At 33.9% G+C, this 20,141-nt stretch overlaps 1 protein-coding gene across 3 annotated transcripts; it reads right to left on the bottom strand.

The window, feature by feature from the left end:
- Positions 1-221: 221 nt before the first annotated feature.
- Positions 222-3,326, bottom strand: LOC143530620 (uncharacterized). 3 transcript variants are annotated; one of them, XR_013134901.1, is made up of 10 exons: positions 3,205-3,326; positions 3,038-3,116; positions 2,869-2,948; positions 2,179-2,245; positions 1,995-2,066; positions 1,515-1,742; positions 880-1,045; positions 715-793; positions 534-638; positions 222-414 (listed from the first exon to the last, which is right to left on the bottom strand). XR_013134901.1 is itself a non-coding variant. In XM_077026107.1 (8 exons), the coding sequence occupies exons 1-8, from the start codon at positions 3,278-3,280 to the stop codon at positions 788-790; spliced, it is 774 nt and encodes a 257-aa protein (XP_076882222.1). In that variant the 5' UTR covers positions 3,281-3,326; the 3' UTR covers positions 687-787. The 3 variants fall into 3 exon arrangements, 1 of the variants encoding a protein (XP_076882222.1); XR_013134900.1 differs by having other exon boundaries at positions 222-638; XM_077026107.1 differs by lacking the exons at positions 222-414; positions 534-638 and having other exon boundaries at positions 687-793.
- Between the last annotated feature and the right edge of the window lie 16,815 nt (positions 3,327-20,141).

Here is a 20,141-nt window from a genome sequence, read left to right as displayed (position 1 = left end):
ATCTTGATGACTATAAACCTAAAAAACCTTAAAGCAGACAATTAAGCTAGAGCGGAAGTCAAACAAAACCAACCTATGATATTTCATTTTTTAGGTTGATCGTGTCTACCGAAAGCCGAAACGGACAGCAACAGATCCTTTATGAGTGTTATATCGATCGCTGAACCGCTATCAGCAATGTGTATGGATTCGGTTACTGTGCCATCATTTAACTAGTAGGTTCAAACATATTTACAAACCCTTGTGCTAATTATGTTTAAACCCCTTCGAATTGACCATCAAAAAAAATTGTTAAGAGACGACCTAAGATTTGAATTTTAATAGCACCTGTGAGGTGGGTTCAAACCCAAGTCAAAACCAGCACAACTGCATCAGCTAGTCAGCTACAGGTAAGACCATATCTACCTCAACCATCTTTTAATATCATCCAGCAACAATATGCCCCAAAAACAGAAAGCAATGGTAAGAATAATCATCATACTAAATGTCAAAATCCTAAGTTGACTTCAGTGTTAAGATGTCGGGACTCTTACCACCCACATTATCATCATCACAACCGCACAATATAGTTCAACCACCCAGAAAAGACATCAACCAACAGTAACGGTTCTCACCAGCAGCATACAGCAACATAAAGTCTATATTCGATTTAAAAAACCGTCAGACAAAGAAGAAACAAGGTTGGGGAAATCCATAACAGAAATAAGTTTTAACCTTAAAAATATGCATCATAAAAGGAACAATGTCCATACACCAAGTTCAGATAATCAACAGTTTAGTTCACTTCTCAGTCCTGTAACACAAAGTGTAGATAATCTTTATCAGTGCCTCATAATTAAGCCCAACCAACTATTATAAAATATAGAAATGTATACTCACGTCAGCATCAGAACGATGTGGTGTTGGGCTTCGAGAACGGGGTGAAACACGTTTTGGAGTAGGTGAGCGGTGTTTAGCTACAGGACTTCTGCTTCTAGAAGGTGTTCTGCGTGGAGGTGGGCTCCTGCGCGGGCTGATACTTCTCCGAGCAGGAGGAGTAATGCTCCTATACAAACCATTTAGTAATTATCAGATTTTTGACATAATCGATAGTAATAATAAGAATAAAGGTAAAAGTAATAAAGCAATAATTATGACAGTGATTACTACCATATGGAGGTCACTTAATGTTAGACTTAATTCATTTTGGGGTCATGGATATATTGTTACTACTTAAAATGTCACGGAAGTATTTATTTGTTCCTGTTTATACCACATTTGGATAAAAAAAAAAACGGGTAATAAGAATGTCAAGACGTTTAAAAAGTCAAGAACACCCATGTGTCAATCTATTAGAAAAGAAATTATTTAATGTTAAACGAGTGTTTTGTTAGTTTAAAAAGACGTTTTAGCGAGATCTGATAGTCTGATACAAGTGAAACAAAATGCATACCCTTTTCTGATATGCTAAATGATAAAAAACCAAAACATGTGTTTATTATTATGTGTGTGTGTGTGCGCACGCGCGTCTGAACCTGTTAGGAGACCGACTTCGTCCCTTATCATCATCATCAGGTCTCCCTCGTCTGCGTTCCCTGCGATAATCAGGACTTCTGCTACGGCTTCGGCTACGACTTCTACTTCGGTAACGATCCCGGTCCCGGTCCCGTCCTCGAGGCCTGTCATAGTCATACCCGTCTCTGCTTCTGCTACGGTATCTTCGCCTGTGATCTCTGTCTCTATAGTCATCCCTATGCCTAGAACTACGAAAAACAAACAAAAAAACGAACGATCACTAAAACCAAAGATACACTTCATAGTCAATAACCAATAATACAAAATCAACACTGAAGCTTAACGTTCCATTTAAAACTACACCCAATATCCCTCCAAATAAAGCATTTAAGTCCATACCTTACACCATTCATTCTCATTAAGAAATTCACAGATAGCATTAAGTTTTTATATACCTACCAAACAAGCCTAAGCCCATGTTTGCATAGAAAAATCTTTACCTTGGCCTCGGGCTTCGACTCCTTGACCTCCCCCTCAACTTTTCAACTGGTTCTAGTATCCGTCCCTTGTGTCTATTAAAAAAAGTAAACCAAACCGTAAGTCATCAATAAAAGAACATACGTAACAACACTCTACAGAGTCAAGATCAATCTTTTACAGGCAATCATAAGATAATGCACTCACATCCTTTCAGCATCTGGCCCGTATTTGGCAAATTGAACCTTTATCTCCCTACCATCAACAGCTCTCCCTGAAACAAATGCATATGCTTTGAATCATCATAGAGCATATTATTAGAGCTGTAAATGAATCAAACATTCAGCGAACAGTTCGCAAACCGTTTAGCGGAAAGTTCTTCTATGTTCGTTCATTTAATATATGAACGAACATGAAGAAGAAATTTCGTCCAATTAGTTAAGCAAACAAACATGGACAGAGCCCCTGTTCGTTCAATTATGTTCGTGAACGTTAGGTAATGTGTTCACGAAAGTCCGTTCATGTTCATTTGTATATGTTGTTCATGAAAGTATTTTTGTACATTTATTAACTTTATCTAAATATTTTATATTCTTTACTTATTACCTCTTAACATTAAATAAGAAATCATATTCTCACATCGTTTTTGCATTGTTCGCATTTCATTTCTCAATCTCTAGACTCTGCCTATTTTATTTGTGTTCGTAAACACATTCATTTCCTTAATGATTGAACACGGACACAAAATCTCGTTTGGTAAGGAACACATTATTTCCTTAACAAACGAACATGAACAACGCCTTGTTCGTGTTCGTTCGGGTCGTTTACAGCCCCACTGATTTTATATTATCACTACAAACTACAAAAAGAATAATATAAAATCCAGTAGTGACTGACCATTAAGATTTTCCACTGCCTCCTGTGCCTCATCTGCATACTTATATCTAACAAATGCAAACCCCCGAGAATCCCCAGTCCTACCAACAATTGATAATATTAACAATAATATTAATATAATATAAACCCTAGACTATTCAATTCAGATGCTAAATAATAATAATAATACCTGCGATCTCTAGGGATGAAAACATCAACAACTTTTCCGTACTTATCGAAGAGCGGAAACAAATCATCAGCAGTTGTGCCTGAAACAACAAATCGATTCGATTAGATTAGATTAGATTAGATTTATTATTATATTTGTAAAATAATAAATAATAAAAGGCCTCTTACGGAAGGTGATGTTGAGGACGAGCAAAGAGTATGTGTCTCGGATGTCCGGCGGCCCGGCTCTTCCGAAGTGCGACATCGTGTTTCCGGCTAGGGTTTCTCACCGATGGCTGCGATCCAACGGATGGATGATATATAATTTGTTCCCTTACAACTTTGGGTAAATTACAATATTAGACCCCCCAACATTGGGATATGTCTGGAAAAAAAATACATAGTGATACTTAAACGGAACCAAGATTATCTGAATATCCGAACCCGAATTAGCTTTTTTTTATTTCTTTTTAGAACGAAGAATTTTATTTTTTTTTGTTTAAGTCGGCGCACTCTCCAATTTTATGAGTATCGTTGTTTCACTTTTGTTAGATTATGCTGTCTTATTTGGACACACACTGGCTTCAGAGTTTTGTTTAGGCGTTCCTTCGGGAAACCGTACCACTGCTTGTCACTTGGCAGTCGTTATGCCGCCACAAGAGCATAACTCTTTGACATACCACACGGTGGGATGAAAACCCGGGTGGGTTCGGAATCCGAATTTACAACCTCGTAAGGTCTAACTCAAATCATTCATTGTTAATATCAACCAAAAGCGACACAAGTAAGGATCGAACTTGGGTCTCCATTGGAGAACCCAAGCCTTTATGAATTAACTAAAGTCCTAAATATTATTTTATATGTTATTAATTACATAATTTTAATATGTTATTTAAAAAATATTTGGGTGATCAATCTGAGTAATGTGTCCACCACAACCGTGGTTATTCTGAGTTAGCAGAATATTAGAAGATTTAAAGTTGTATAAAGTGAAAGTAGTGATTATTATCTATAACTTATATAAAAGAAACCTCTAAAATCCCACATGTAACGTTCTGGTCGCTCCCCGCCTCTCTAGAGCTACCAGATTGCTTTGTTTGTAGATAGTGTCCTCTCATGCGTTTTTTAGGTTTTTCACGAGTATGGATATAATAAACGGGTTACACTTCTCTCAAAGCCTGCTTTGCCTTCTTCTTTCTTCCTCTTTTATAAACCACGACTAATACTCAAAACCATAATCATGCCAAATCAGATCCACAAGTTCTCCTCCTTCATTCCTCACATAGCCTGATGGCTTCTACCTCTCATGAATCCACTCAATAAAAACCCTCACTCTGTTATCTCATTCGTTTTCAACATCATGAGTAATCAAGCGTCCAACTCGTAAGCCCTAATTTCACGATCTGATTATTGTTTCATCATTGATTTCAAGTTCAAGTATGTGATTGATTGTTTCCAATAAGACACAAAAGGCAACTACAGTACGGAGATTTTGGAATGGAAGAATCCGTTTTGATTTCGGTAAGTTTTTAATTTGTCAGTTACTCACACCATATGCACTATCTTTGTTGAGAGTTGCGATTGAGGTTTGAATGATATTTTGTTGCGAAATCAAAGCTAAAGTACTCGGATATGTAGTAATTATTATGAGTTTTAGTCTAGGTCAAGGGTATAATTTGTGATGTTAGGTTTATGGGGTGTTTTTAGGATGGGTGAGAAGCAAGTCGAACACTGTCCAAACTCCAAAGTGCATTCATTATTTACCGGAACTGAATAAGTCACATTTTAAAAATACTATTATATCTAAGGAATCCATTATTTATCGGAACTGATTAAGAATCAACATTACGACTCATTACTGCTCAGAAGGTATATATTATCTGTTTTGTTAGTTTATTCGTTATATTCTGACATTAAACAACGAATCTGAAACAAAACCTTATCCTGAATCCATTAGTCGTTTATGATTCCAAAAATAGGGTTGATTGAAGACGGTGATGATAAGGACAACACTCACCACCTTCATATTTGAAGACGATTTGAATTTGTTCATCAACGATTGGTAACACTTCTGAAAATTTAGGCATCAATGATGGTATTTGAATATGATTTTGTTTCTACGTGAATCAACTTTGTTGATCATAATATTCAACTGAGATGATCTTGGAACTTGGCACGTATGTGGTGCTTATCCAACAACAAAAAACCCTTTTTAGACATGTTAAAAAGCCCCTTTATCATTCAGCAGGTGGTTGTCCCATGATGTAGGCCCACTGTATGAGGGGGTCTTCCCCATATAGTACTACCCATATATCCTGTGGCTCATTTCTGTGTTAATGATTGTGCTACAAAGTCGGGGATTGTTTAAGGCAGCTAAATCGATCTTGGATAATAATACACCAAAATAATTTATGAAAATATTTAGGAGTATGTATTCCATGTCCCCAAAAAGTTTTAAGTAAATAGTTGAAAAGGTGGATCACATGAACTCACCTCTTAAAGACTTGATCACAGTGCGTGTCTTGTAAGCTTGATAAATTAAGACATTATATTATGTCATTGTGTTACAACATAACTTATACAAGAATCTACCCTAGATATGTTCGTGTCCTAACTTGGTGTCGGGCCACATGCCAAATACCTTTTCTTGTTCATATGTTAATTATTACTCTTATCTCTTATATTTGTGTTTTATTGTAAAATAATATTTATAACTTTACATCTGATAAATTTACTTTTATATAATTAAAGTTTTAATATATATACATATCTTAATTTTAATCTTTCAGAATTAAATTTTAATAGTTTGTTTAATGGTTTTAACTTGTCGGTTTTAACTAAATGTCACTTCTTGATGCTTAATTGGTAAAAATGAAAGTTATAATTATAATAAGACTATATTAAGTTTTGGATTTATATTACTATAAAAATATGTGTTTTTATATTTTTTAGTTTATTTTGTCATTTTACCAATGAAGGGCAGGTGGTTCCGCAGGTAACGAAGTTCAAGTATCTAGGATCTTTTGTTCAGAGCGATGGGGAATTAGACAGTGTTGTGACCCATCGAGTCCAGGTAGGATGGTGTAGATGGAAAGCAGCCACAGGTATATTGTGCGACAAGAATTTCCCAACTAAACTAAAGGAAATATTTTATAGGGTTGCAGTTAGACCTACAATGCTATATGGAACAGAGTGTTGGGCCATCAAGAAGACACAAGTGCGGAAGATGGAGGTAGCAGAAATGAGAATGCTACGTTGGATGTGTGGACACACAAGGTCAGACCGAATAAAAAATGTTATGCTTCGGGAGAGATTAGGGGTAGCGAACATAGCAGACAAGATAAGAGAGTGGAGATTGAGATGGTTTGGACATGTGAAGAGAAGACAGACGACGAGCCCTGTTAGAACCGTAGAAAATATTAATATAGAGGGGAAGAGAGGTAGAGGATGGCCTAAATTGACTTGGGACGAAAGGATTAGGCATGATTTGATAGACCTAAACCTCTCTGAGGACATGGTTGATGATAGAAATTCTTGGAGAAGTAGAATTAAAGTTAAGGATTTTTAGGAATAAACGACTACCCTAGGGCTTCTATTTTTCCTTTTTTTGTCACACACCATGATGATATTTTCTTTACATATATTATTATTATTATTGTTATTATTATTATTACTATTATTAATGTTTATATTAATGTTGAACTTTGATTTATCTGTATTGTTTCATACATATGTACTTTAGAGCTAAGGGTCTCTCTGGAAGCTACCTCTTTATCCCTTTGGATAGAGGTACGGTGTGCCTACATCCCACCCTCCACAGACCCTACTTATAGCTTTGCTTTTGGTGGGACTACACTGGGTATGATTGATTTATTGAGTATATTATGTCATTTATCTTTAAAATTCCTATTTTAAATTTTAAATGGTGAATAAATGAAAAATACCTAAGTTTTAGATGTATATTATAATATTTCATTTTTATACAGTATATTATGCCAAAATATATTTTCATATGTATCTAACTATCTATATAATTGCCTACCATGAAATTCTATGTGTCGCTCTCAGGTTGCCCCCCCCCCCCATTCTCAAGAGTTACCAAATTGTTTGATTTCTAAATGGAGGTTTCTCATGCATCTGACCCGAATTAACGGGTATGGGTCTTACTGTAACATCCCGTTTTCTAGTTTCGGTTAATAAATGAAAATACGAGTTATTATGAGTCGAGCTAGTGTTGGGTTAAATGGATATGGGTTATGAAGGAATTATGGAAAGACAATGGGCTTAAGCCCATGATCCATAATTATATAAACCTTAAATCACACATTTAATTCATTTTACACATATACCATACACCACAAAAACACACACTTAAGCTTTCTCTCTAATTTCTCTCCCTTCTCTAGCCGATCCAAGATAGAAAACCGATCCCGATTCAAGGTAATGATAGTATGATGTTGTATAAACTAAAATCCGTTAGATTTAGTCAAGAAATGACGAGCCGACACCGTTAAACCGTTAGAGTCATGAGATCCAAGTGGAATCGGGTATAAACCGAACCTAAGGTGAGCTTAGGGGTTACCCTAGCTCAGATCTAGATCGAACGAGACGAAAAACGGTGAAAACAGTTGAGAAATAAGCATGATCTCGCTTTTCCGGCGAGATCCCGGTTTTCCGGCGAAGGCGGCACCGGAAAGTGTTACGAGGTTAAAGGGATGTCAGAGAATGTTCTGACATTCACTGACCTAACCCTAATTCATTAGCGGATGTCTAACGAACTAGCTTTGATTCGTGAACAGATTTGTTAAGGAAAGACTGACGAACTAGCCCCAGTTCATTAAGTCCAATTCGTATGATGACCAGTTCATTATAAGGTCTAATTCGTTATGAGGACTGGTTCGCTATAAGGGTTCCATTCGCTAAGAAGTTCAATTCGTTAACCAGACCAAACGAATAAGATCCAATTCGTTATGAGTCCAATTCGTTATAAGGACCAATTCGCTATAAAGGCCAATTCGTTATGAAGTAACGGATTAGCCAATTCGTTACGGAAGGCAGAAGTAACGAATGTCCCCAATTCGTTAAAGAGCATAATAACGAGCTAGACTTTGAAAGAATTACATAATGGTCCTTGGACTTAGAAAAGAATGAGTTAATTACAAAGAAGCCCTCGAACTTTTGAGTTAGCAGATTAAATAATAACTTAAAATCCCAATGGAAAATGTGTTACGACAGTTAATGAAAATAAAATTTTTCCAAGCTGACCTGGCATCTTAACCCCAGCCAGGGGCTCTGCCCCTTGGACCCCGCTAGGGGCTGTCGCCCCTAGAACCCCGCTGCCAGGGGCGCTTCCCCCGGACCCCCGTTCTTTGAGGGTTATAATTGAACTAGAATGTGATATGGATAGTGATAGAAATTAATACGCGTAATTGTTATACATTTAGTCGTGCACAACTAAAGAACGGGATAACCATTAACGGTGAACGTAACATAATTCAGGTGAGTTTCTAGCCCCACTTCCTTTTTTTGTTTTCGGAGTTGTGTGCATACTCGATGTGATAGTTAATACACTTACCTTAAGTGGTAAGTGTATGCCTTGTATGATTTATGTATGATGATTGCTTGACGATGCACGAACGATATTCGGATATTACATGTACCGTCAAGTGATAGTTAAAGGCATGATTGATGTGTATATATGATAAGTGAAAGATGTATGTATGTTATGATGATAGTGCATGAACGATCTTCGGATATTGCATGTGCTGCCAGGTGATAGTCAAAGATATGACTATATATATATGATATATAAATGACGTATGTGTGTTATGATGATGGTACGTGAACGATCTTCGGATATTGCACGTAATATTAAGAAAGGTATGTAAAGACAGGTATGGTACAATGTACTAAATATAGGGAACCGGCCCTAATAATGTCGGCGAATGCAGGGAACCAACCCTAATAATGTCGGCGAATGCAGGGAACCGACCCTAATAATGTCGGCGAATGCAGGGAACCGACCATAATAATATCGGCAAAGGCTATAGGGAAAAATTCTCTTTAAACGTATATGTATGAATGAAAGTATGAATGTAAGTATGAAAGAAATAATGAAAGTATGTGTGTATGTAAGTAGATATGGAGGTATGTACCTTCGGGTGCATATGTAAGTATGTGAATGTATCGTATGTCGTCTGATTAACTAAAACTCACTCAGCGTAGCTGACTTTTAGTATGCACGCAGGTTAACAGACTGAGATAGCTGGTTTGAGCAGGAAACATGGCAAGATTGAAGAGGCTGGCATCTGAAGATTTGTCATGATATTTTGATACTATGTTTTAATTATATTTTAAAAAGACAAGTTATGAATATTTGTAATGAATGGTTGACTTTTATATTATTCCGAGAAAGTTTTAATTAACTCTGATATTTAGAATTGTGTTTATGAGTAAATCCAACGTCCAATGTATGGTACCAGGATCGGGGCCTTACACTTACCAAACTCGGATAGTCTTTAAATGGGTTATAACATCTCATATATTTATGAAACTCTTTCATAATCAAACAATAATTTTTACGGGTCATGGGTCACACCAAACCCGAATAACTCCTAAACGGGTTATAACATCTCATTTATTTGTGAAACAATCCCTTAATCATCAAAGAATAATTTACATGGGCTATGGGTCTTACCAAACCTTAATAGCCCTCAAATGGGTTATAAGATCTCATTTATTGGTAAACACTATCATTAAACCCTAATTTAATTTATCTCCTTTACATGTTATCTGTTGCTAGTCTATCATCTTCATCGCCGGTTAACTTCCAAAACTACCCACCATTGTCAACTACATTAACATCCCCCTTTTCATTAGACAAATATTTGTGTTCATGTTTGTTCATTTAAAAAAATCAACATGCTCGTGTCCGTTTATGTTTGTTCGTTAAAAATCTAAAAAACCTACACATCTCAATTGAAAAGTAATCTTATCAAAACTTGTCTTAAATATATATAAACGAAAGCTCCCTAAATTCTCTCAAGCCACCAGATTGTTTTATTCTTAAATGAAGACTTATCATGCATTTAACCCGAATTCATAGGTATGGGTCTCACCAAACCCAAATAGACCTTAAACGGGTTATAACATCTCATGATATTAAAAACTAATCTTATCAAAAATTTGATATGAAAATCCTATAAAATAGGGATACACTAAAAATTAATATCCATCTTTTTTTAAAAAGATACTATTTATAATTAAAAGACAATTTTATAGTAAAATATATAAATAAGTGGGTCATGGGTATCACTAAACCCATGTAGCTTTTAAACCGGTATAACATCTCATTTATTTATGAAACTCTTTTATCATCAAAACTTAAGTATATCATTAACTTCCTTACAATAAATAAAATTAAAATTCAAGAAAATATATAAATATTATAAACGAATAAAGTAAAACAAGATATGAGGATGTAAATAAATTACAATACATGTTGCGTACAAAAAAAGGAAAAGAAAAGAAAAGCTATAAAACTAAGAATTTTAATCTTATATATATAGGTATTTGATCATTTCAGAAGTTTTTTTACAGCGAGAAGTGCGAGAAGTGAAGGTGTAACTCCAATCCCTAATTTCACTCCATTTTTTATTGTGTAGGTGCGTATGTACGTATTTTTGTATATGTGTATGTATGTTTGTATGTGTGTTGGTATGTAGGTTTGAATGTGGCTCGGTACGTTTGTATGTGTGTAGGTAGGTTTGAATGTGTGTAGGTACAAATGTATATGTGTGTAGGTAGGTTTAAATTTGTGTAGCTAAGGGGCTGTTTGGTTCATTCAGATCTGAATGAGTCAAATATGAATGAACCTCTGTCCAAATCAGCACAACAATAAGTCTGAATGATTCAGACCTAATTTTAACCATTCAGATGTTTTTCTGTTTGGAATCAACAGTCTGAAGTCTGAATGAATCAGATGTTTACATCTGAATGGTTCCATTCAGATGTAAACAAACAGCCCCTAAGCCATAAATACAACCAACCTACATACATGTAGGTAACATCATAAGAAAGAGAGTGAAATTAGGGATTAATGGAGTTACACCTTCACTTCTCGCACTTCTCGTTGTAATATCACTTCTTGCAAGATCCATCCCCAATATATATATATATATATATAAACGAACTCTCTAAAAGCTCTCTGGTTGCTTCTTACATTCTCTCAAGCCACCAGATTGTTTTATTTGTAAATGAAGACTTCTCATTTATTTGACGTAGAATTCACGGGTATAGATCTCACCAAACCCAGATAACCTTAAACGGGTTATAACATCTTATTATATTAAAATTTAATCTCACCAGATATTTGATATGAAAATCCTATAAAATAGAGATATGCTAAAAATTAATATCCATTTTTCTTAAGAAAAATATATTATTTATATTAAGAAACAATTTTGTGGTAAAAAGAAAAAAATAAGCGTGTCATGGGTCTCATCAAACTCATAGATTTTAAACGGTTATAACATCTTATTTATTTGTGAACCCCTTTTATCATTAAACCCTAAGTAAATTATTATCTTTTTAACAGTAAATAAAATTTAAAATAAAAAAATTTATAAAATTAGACACGAAAAAGAAATACAACCCCCGTAATACGGGGGATAGAAACTAGTTTTAAATAATTAGTTTCTGCAAATTTATTATTTTTATGTAAATTAGTCATTAAAGCCTATAATTGGTAAATATATAAATATAAAATAATTTTTATGGGTAATATAAAGTATATATATGTTATAAAAATTATTAGTTACTTTATTTGGTCAATTTTTAATGGTAAGGTTATTTTAGTCATTTCTAGGGTTATTTAGAGTAATTTTTATAAACACTACAAGATTACGCATTGCACCTAATTAAATATTTTTCCTGGGTTTAGATTTATATATTAAGAGTTTTTATAAATTAATTTTTGGAGGTGTCTAACTATTTAATCCGTTTATTGGTATTAAAACTCGTTTTAAATCGCACGGGTGTATAGAAAAAGGTTTCAAGTGATTCTTTTTGTAAAAGTACTTGGTTTGGAACTAAGCTTACTGGAAAATTTTGGTTATGTAGTTTATTTGATAAAAATCCTATTTTTAAATTATTTTGTTTTGTGAAATCATTTTCAAACGGGTTTTAGTCAAATATTGCGATTCAATCGAGTTTCAAGCCAGGATTTGACATGTGTAGGGTGAACAAGGTTTGGTTATTGTATTATTAGTGTATTTATGGCATTGGTCATGTGTGGTATCACTCGTGCCAAATTAGTGTGCAAAACTCAAAAATTAACATTGTAAATATGAAGTTTCGGTATTGTTTTGTGTACCTTTGAGTTAGGGCTGATAATACGCATGAGTGGATGAATTTAAGGTTTCCAGAGACCTGAGATAATTTTGTCATAATAATATCAAGGGTTTAGGAATGACAAAAGTAGGTTTGTTTCACATGCGAAAACAAAGAAGTATTTGGGTTTCGGTTTACCGTTTGGGTGTGATCTAGAGTTGCTTAGGGCTTGATTTTGGAGGGTTCCCGATTGATAATTACAGCAGCAACTGAGGCGTGAGCATGGCTGGGATAACATAGGGTTTGTAAGAGATAATAGAATCAAGGGTTAGGAAAAATATTAGGTAATGATTGAAGGTTAATTTAACGTGTCTACCTTGATCAGACGTGATGAACACCTAACTCCCCTTCAAGGTTGATTAAGCTATATTTAGGGAAACTTCAAGGGACTGATTACCACTTTAACATGCTTGGAGTTTAGAGAGAAAACATGGAATACCTTGGATGGGTGAAGAATGTTTGCATCACCAGGGGACGATTTATAGAGGAAGAAAATCCGTGGATGAAATCTTGAAAGTGTTTGCATGAGATTTGGTTGGTTGAAGGAGTAGGGTTAGACCTTGGAACTCTGAAGATATGGAAGATACGATGGTTTTGGGAAGATATTATAGATAGTTGATCTTTGTTGATTCTCCAATAGATTTTGTAGGTTTGACATTGAAGATAAAAGAAAATAAAAACCGTAGGATTATGAGAGATGGTTTAGGGAGTTAGAGATTCAATTTTTGTTTTTATTTTCCATTATTTAGTTATGAATTTGATTAATTATATCTTGTATAGTTTACATATTGAGAAAGGAAGAAAATAAAGAAAGTAAGACGAAATAATAACAACATATAAATCCTACGTTTTCTAAGGAGAAAGGAATTTGGTTTTCAAAATTTTGAATTGTTCAAACTTTGTTAGTTTATGTATATGGTGCTTTATTTTAATAAATGTAGCAATATGCTAGTCTTTATAATAAGCTCCATGTAGTAATAAATACTAAGTTTTAATATTATGGATTATTTGGTGGCTAAAACATGAGTTCGTTTATATATTTATGAAATCCCTATTCAATTTAAACGGTAGTGATTTAGATTTGTATTTTGTATTACTTGGATTTGGGTTCGATTGATATGGTATTTGGCATGTTGGGGTGAAGATTAATAAACCATTAAAAAGTTAGGCTCGTTGAGCCTTTTCTGTAACCATCTTATAGTTGTCTTAGATCATGTTTTACATACGGTACGTTGTTGCTATAACTATATAACACATAAAAAAAATTGATCTAAAATTGGGGTGTTATATTTGGTTTGATTATTCATTATTGCCAGTTAGTTCACTTTGGTTAGGTCGGTTAACCTTTAAACCTAAACTTTTAACATAGGATAATGTTTTGACTAGGGTCAGTTCAGTTTGGAAACCAATAAACTTAGGTGTAATCTAACTTGGTTTAAGGATTACAAATTTTATGTTGTTTTCAAATTCTAATTTGTTCAATTTTTGTAATGCTATTCAAACCAAAAAGTTTATTTCAAATGCTAACAAGAATGCACTTTATTATATTTGATAACATATTGTAACATTCGTTACTTTTCAAACCCGAAAACCCGACCCGTTTTAAATTTTAGGTTTTGTTTCTATTTAAATTTATATATTTTTATAATATTATTAATTAATCTCAATTTTTGTTAATGTATTTTATGTGATCATTTCTATGCAATTATACATTTCACCACCCTTGTAGTATTACATACTCATTTAAAACATTCATAATCAATATCAAATATTTATGTACATGTCCCATGCAATTTACTTGAATTATTATTTAACTACAACTACTACTTTTATTATTTATAATAATTATTATTCATTTTATTATTATCATCATCTTTTCATATGTTACTTAACTAATAAAAACTAATGAATGTTTTAATTGAATAAAATTTATTAAAATAGTTAAACCTTTTGAATACCCTATTAAACAATTTTTAATTTGTGTTTTAATTATATTAAATATGATTAATTTTCATAATTTCCTTAAGACATAACAACTCTATATTTTCAATATAAAAGGAGGACAAATCCTCCATTATTTTCACACCTCAATCCATTCTTTTCTTAAGTTTAAGAGTACTAACAAGTAAGTTGTTATCATTTCAAGCATTTTATAGCTTTCGTTTTGATTTTATCTTGAGTGTTCATACTTGTTCATAAGTTGTTCTTCATGATCATGTTACTTTTATCATAAAAATATTATATCTTGGTTTTAAGAATCATTATTATCATGGATATCCAAGATGAACACTTTGATTTTTCTAAAATATTGGATCAAGCCTAGTTATTTTGCAAGAACAACATGAATATATATTTATCTAAATCTTATGATTCGTTGATCATCATAACTTATAAACTTTCTTTTAAATAAGATTATTTATAAAAATTTCTTTTATTTAAAATATTTTACAATAGATATAACATACTTCATATTTTTGAATTAATAATTGAGTAAATTAATTATTGTTTATTTTATTTCAACATAACTACTATTTATAATTTTCTTTAAGAGAATTCATGCAAAACATTTAAGTTAATTAATTAATTAATTAATTATGTTACTTGGAAATAAATGTTTAATCATAAATTGTTATTAATATTATTATTTAATCTTATATTAATAAGTTATAATTATTTTTCTACAAATCATTCTTCAACTAATAAACATCAAATGATTTATATAAACTTTATTCATTTTTGTTAAACTAATAAAAATCCCCAAGTCCCCATTTACAATAAGTTAATTAACTTATTTTTGTATCTTCGTTATTATTTATAGTTTCGTGAGATTCAACTGCTTTGTTTGTTAACTCGCTTTCGGTTATTATTTCAAGTTGTCTCCAATATCAAAGGTGAGTTTCTCACACCCCTTTTTACATTTTTACTATTTTGGGGGTAGCATATATATCATATCAAAATTCAATTTCATTTATTTATTATTTACAAACTCCAATTCGCATCATGGACTTGTGTGTTTACTTGAACTTGCTCAAATATTATGTGCATGGATTTCTTCTATAAGTATGATCATACGCTCCCGTTTGCACTCAGGACCATTGTTTCTAGTGGAAAAGGGACTCCGATCTGAGTACGTTGGTGCACAATCCCAACTAGAAAAGACCTTCATTTATTCTTTACACTCATGGACCGTTGTTTCTAGTGTAAAGAACCCTTATGTGTTTTTCACAAGTTTTCATGGAATTGTATGGTTTTTATGTAGTATTTAAACTGTGTGAACTCACCAACTATTCAAGTAGTGGATTTTATTTTATATATATGCTACAGGTACTTTCATTAGAGGATGAAATGAAGAGGATACTAGAAGTTGGGTTATCTAGATAATAAACAAGAAGATGTTTGTTTTGTTCCTTTTCCCTTGTGTTTGTTCATTTGAAATAACTTGTGTACTTGATGCTTTGGAATGAATTAATGATAATATTGTCACTTAAAAGTGTCACATGTGTTTTGGGCAATTTGTACGTTACACTCAGGCGTTTCCGCTTTAGCCGGGGTGTTACAGATTGGTATCAGATCCGTGACTATAAGATAGGACATTAGACGTAGTGTTCTAGTAGGTTATAGTTTATTTGCTTAACTGTTTAGGTTGCATGATTAGAAATTATGTGAGCCTTATTTGATTGTTCAATGCACATTATTTGGTTATTATTAATTTGTTTATGCCTCATGTACGCAAATACTATTATACTGATGATTCAATTACCTCGATTACACAAGCACACACAAGTCCAAAGGTTTATGTTTAACGCAAAGATTTTCAATAATCAAATTTTTGATATTTGGTTGTCCGATATTTTTTTCTTCTTAAAGATGGTTTCGTTATGGCGGGTATGTAGTAAACTGTAAGGGGACGTGCCTGTTTTCCGAAACTCTTGACACCAAGGTTATTGAAACCTAAGGATAAGCAACGCGTATAAATCCCAATCAGACGCGGGACCCAGTTGCTTACTTGGAGAGTTAGGAAAGAGCATGAAATCTATTAAGCCAAAGCATACCACTTTCAACGCCATATGAATCTAAACTTTAAGTTTTCAAACGCGACCATGTTCTATTTGTGAAAATAATATGGTTGCACTCCTCTATGTTTTACAATGTGTTTTAACTGGAAGTTTGTACACGAAAACCCAGCTTTCGGTTCAATTTAATTTCGCATTTTTATACAAGAATAGTTATGTTTTAAAAGCTTTGTGACACGTTTTCTTTATTTATACGCTCATTTACGGCTTAAACTTTTATAAGTTTTCAAAGTAATAACCGAATTTCAAACGATTCCTTTGTTATTTTTCTATTATGTTTTAGAATTGAAAATTTAAAAAGTTATGGTTATACATAAATGGTTGAATTTCGATTTGAGTACTATATTATTTTATTTATTTATTACTACGTTTTAGAATTGAAAATTCGAAAGGTCATGGTGATACATGATATACGTCTATTTATACATCTCGAATCCCGTGTAAAGTTGTGTTTCCGTAATGTTTTAAGTTCGTTTAAGTTTGAGTTTTGTTTATCTTTTATTAATTTAGGTTTTGAGTCAAATTTTATATATTTATCGTGTTTTAACTCTTTTGGTGTCTTGCATGTTTTACTTAATTCTTTCTATCTTTTCATGCGAAGTTTAAGTACGTTTTGCTCGTTAATGATTACATAATTGTTCCACTTAGCGTTTCGATTTGTTTTCATGTAGATGGTGATTTGTAAGAAAAGAAGGTCTAGAAGGTTCTAAATGTTACTTGGAGTTCAAAAGAGGGATCTAACATGGTTAAATAATAAATAAAAGCAAAAAAACGAAAATTCCCCAAAAAAGGGGGCCGCGCCGCGCCTAGGCAAATGCCCAGGATGCCTAGGCCGGGCGCCTAGGCCTTCTGGTCAGCCAAAAATTGCAAGCCCAAGCCCATTCTCGCTTATATAAACATCTTCATTCCCTAGCCGATCCTAAGCTTTTTGGCAGCCGATTTCAAGAGTTTTTCCAAGGTTTTGAAGGTGATTTGAAGCTAGGAACTAAAGAGGATCGAGAGAGCTTTCATCCGGGTGTTTGAGGATCAATCGCAAAGGGTTTTATCGCTCTAACTTTCGTTCCTTGTTCATTACTCTTGATGTCTTTCCTCTTTGTTTTTAAGACTTGTTTAGGATTGTTTTTAATAATGATTCAAGGCTAGACTTCATGTCTACCTAGGTTTGATGAACATGTTTGAGACTTGATTCTTGCTTTGGACTTATGCTTTGTTTATGGTTTGTTGATTTAATAGTAAAAGACTTGATTTTGCTTTCATGATGCATATGAATGTTTATTATCTTGATTGATTGTTAATTATAGCTTCACATAGATCTTTTATCTTTTGTTGTGTTATTTAGATTTAGGGTTTATGTTTAAATCATTACTTGGTGTTTTGATTATTGTGATTAAATGGGCCCATTAGATCATAGAATCTTGTTGATAGTTGGTTAAGGTTTTAAATGTTTTGCTAAATTCCAATAGCTGTAAGGTGAGGAGTCTCTACACTAGGTCACCCCAGCAAAACACCGCAGCGTTTTGACGTACTTAGGTGCCATAAATATACACAAGGTCATTCTCACTCGAACATACTTTGGTTCGGTCCATCGTGGCTGGAGGTCGTGACCAGGTGTGGTGCGATGTGCCCACCGCATTTAACCACATATGTAAGGATCCAGACAAACGTATACTACAGCCTGAGGGCTAGGCTTTTACTCTTATTTACAATGTTTTTAGAGATATTCAATCTCATGTAAAGTTTTACACATAACACATTTGTTTGTTTGAAAACAAGTTTGTAAAAGTGGGGCGTATTCACCTTTGATCGGGATGGGTTTCCAACACCGTCCTTGCGTCTCTTTCTTGTTATCTCGCACCTATAGTACGAGTATAACTATTTGTTAGTCGGATATAAAATCCGGCTTAAGACCTTTAGTCTTTATTTTACCTCGATGAACCTTTAGTTCATTTCTCATTTACTTGAAAACTTTTAGTTTAAAAGTATTATTTATAAACCTTTAGTTTATTATAAAAACCCTACGTTTCTTTTTCTTTAAGAAACGTATTATTTTCTTTATTATTTAAGAATACTTATTATACTTAAATAATAATAATAGTTATAACAAAGAATTCGTATAACACTCAAATATATATATATACTACAATTCTTTTCTTTATTTCCTTTCTTTGTTATATCAGTATTCTCGAGGTATATAATTTCGACTTAGGGCATTAAGCCTTTAATATAATATTATATTATATTTATTTGACATTACGCCTAACCTTGTTGGCGTTTTGGGAACCCTAAGGATTTGAGCAGCACTCCCTTGCCACTCGATCAACACTTCTTTATGTCAAACGAAATCACCAATCTTTAACGCTCGTTTGCACGCTTCTCGAGGCACCAATACTTCACGGCACACACTCCGAAACGATCGTCGAGAAGTCGGTATGGTATCACCTTCTTGATATACACGTTGTCGAAAATAGCACGGGAATCGAGGAATGGCACGGAAAACGAGGAATCGGGCACGTTTATCGAGGTGGATCGAAGGCACGATTTTCGAGGTGTAGTGAGATGTTTAGAGAGAGATATTTATGCTGAATTTGGGTGAGATTATGAAGACCCGGACCTTGCTATTTATAGGCATTTTCTGGTGTCCCATTGCGTACCCGCGATGGGCTCCTGTGCACCCGTCGCGTAGCGCGACGTAGGTCTGGTGAGTCACAAAGTTGGTCAGCCACGTGTCGCCACGTGTTGACACGTGCTGACGGTGTGCCACGTGTCGAGACACGTGGCGACCGTTGTGCCACGTGTGGACACGTGGTGTAAATGTGTCAGGCGTGTCAGGCCACACGCGATGACGTAGGCTTAACAGCGATCGCGTATCGCTGTTGACCTATTCTAGAAACTTTGACCAAGCCCCATCGCGGTACGCGATGGGCTTTTCTTTTGTTCGGTCGCGTAGCGCGATAGGACAAGAAAACATATTTTTCATTTTCAACCTTGGAGTTTGGAAATTGGTAGAATTTCATCCCTAGACTTTGGAAAGTTGACATTTTTGGCACAAAATTTTGGAAATTGGCAGAATTTGATCCCTAGACTTTGGAAAGTTGACATTTTTGGCTCAAAATTTTCGTGATGTTACAAATTTCAATTCGATTACCTTATTTCCATATTCATTTACCCTTATGTTTTAACTTAAAAAGTCATGGTGGTACATAAACCCTCGATTTTCAAATCGATTTCTCTATTTATTGTTAAGTTTAATACTTTTTCCATATGATTTATGAGATTTTTCGTTTCTTGAAATATGAAAACCTATGACTACTCATAGGAATTTCAATTTTGATTTTGAATTTTGTTTCATACAATTTCATTTATTTACTTGTTCTTATGATTTATCTTGATAAATTTGTTGGTCATGCCATACTTACGTCCCAAATCACGCGAATTCTTCAAGTTTCGTATCGCGCCTTCTCGTTTTCCAAGTTGTTGCGCTTAACCCGCAAAATGACAACCCAAGTTAGCAAGCAAAAGGCCTCCACGATTCCAATCATACCACGTTTAACCACACCCATATTCATCGCTATAGTAATTCCCAATTCAAATCCCGCACAATTCTTGGAAACTCAAACGAAACCCAACCGAAAACCCTCACACAGAACACACCCTTTTGTATAG

This window comes from Bidens hawaiensis, unplaced genomic scaffold (assembly GCF_021521415.1).
Source record: "Bidens hawaiensis isolate Kalapana, Puna unplaced genomic scaffold, B.hawaiensis_p1.1 tig00008951_1, whole genome shotgun sequence".
NCBI lineage: Eukaryota > Viridiplantae > Streptophyta > Magnoliopsida > Asterales > Asteraceae > Bidens > Bidens hawaiensis.
Note: the sequence above shows the minus strand (reverse complement) of the source record. Positions and strands in the feature narration are given on the sequence as shown.

Excerpts from the sequence above, each read along its gene's own strand:
- LOC143530620 (XM_077026107.1), bottom strand. The coding sequence starts at position 3,280 with ATGTCGCACTTCGGAAGAGCCGGGCCGCCGGACATCCGAGACACATAC. Across the intron at positions 3,117-3,204 it reads CGTCCTCAACATCACCTTCC|GCACAACTGCTGATGATTTG; the intron begins GTAAGAGGCCTT and ends TTGTTGTTTCAG. Across the intron at positions 2,949-3,037 it reads TTCATCCCTAGAGATCGCAG|GACTGGGGATTCTCGGGGGT; the intron begins GTATTATTATTA and ends AATTGTTGGTAG.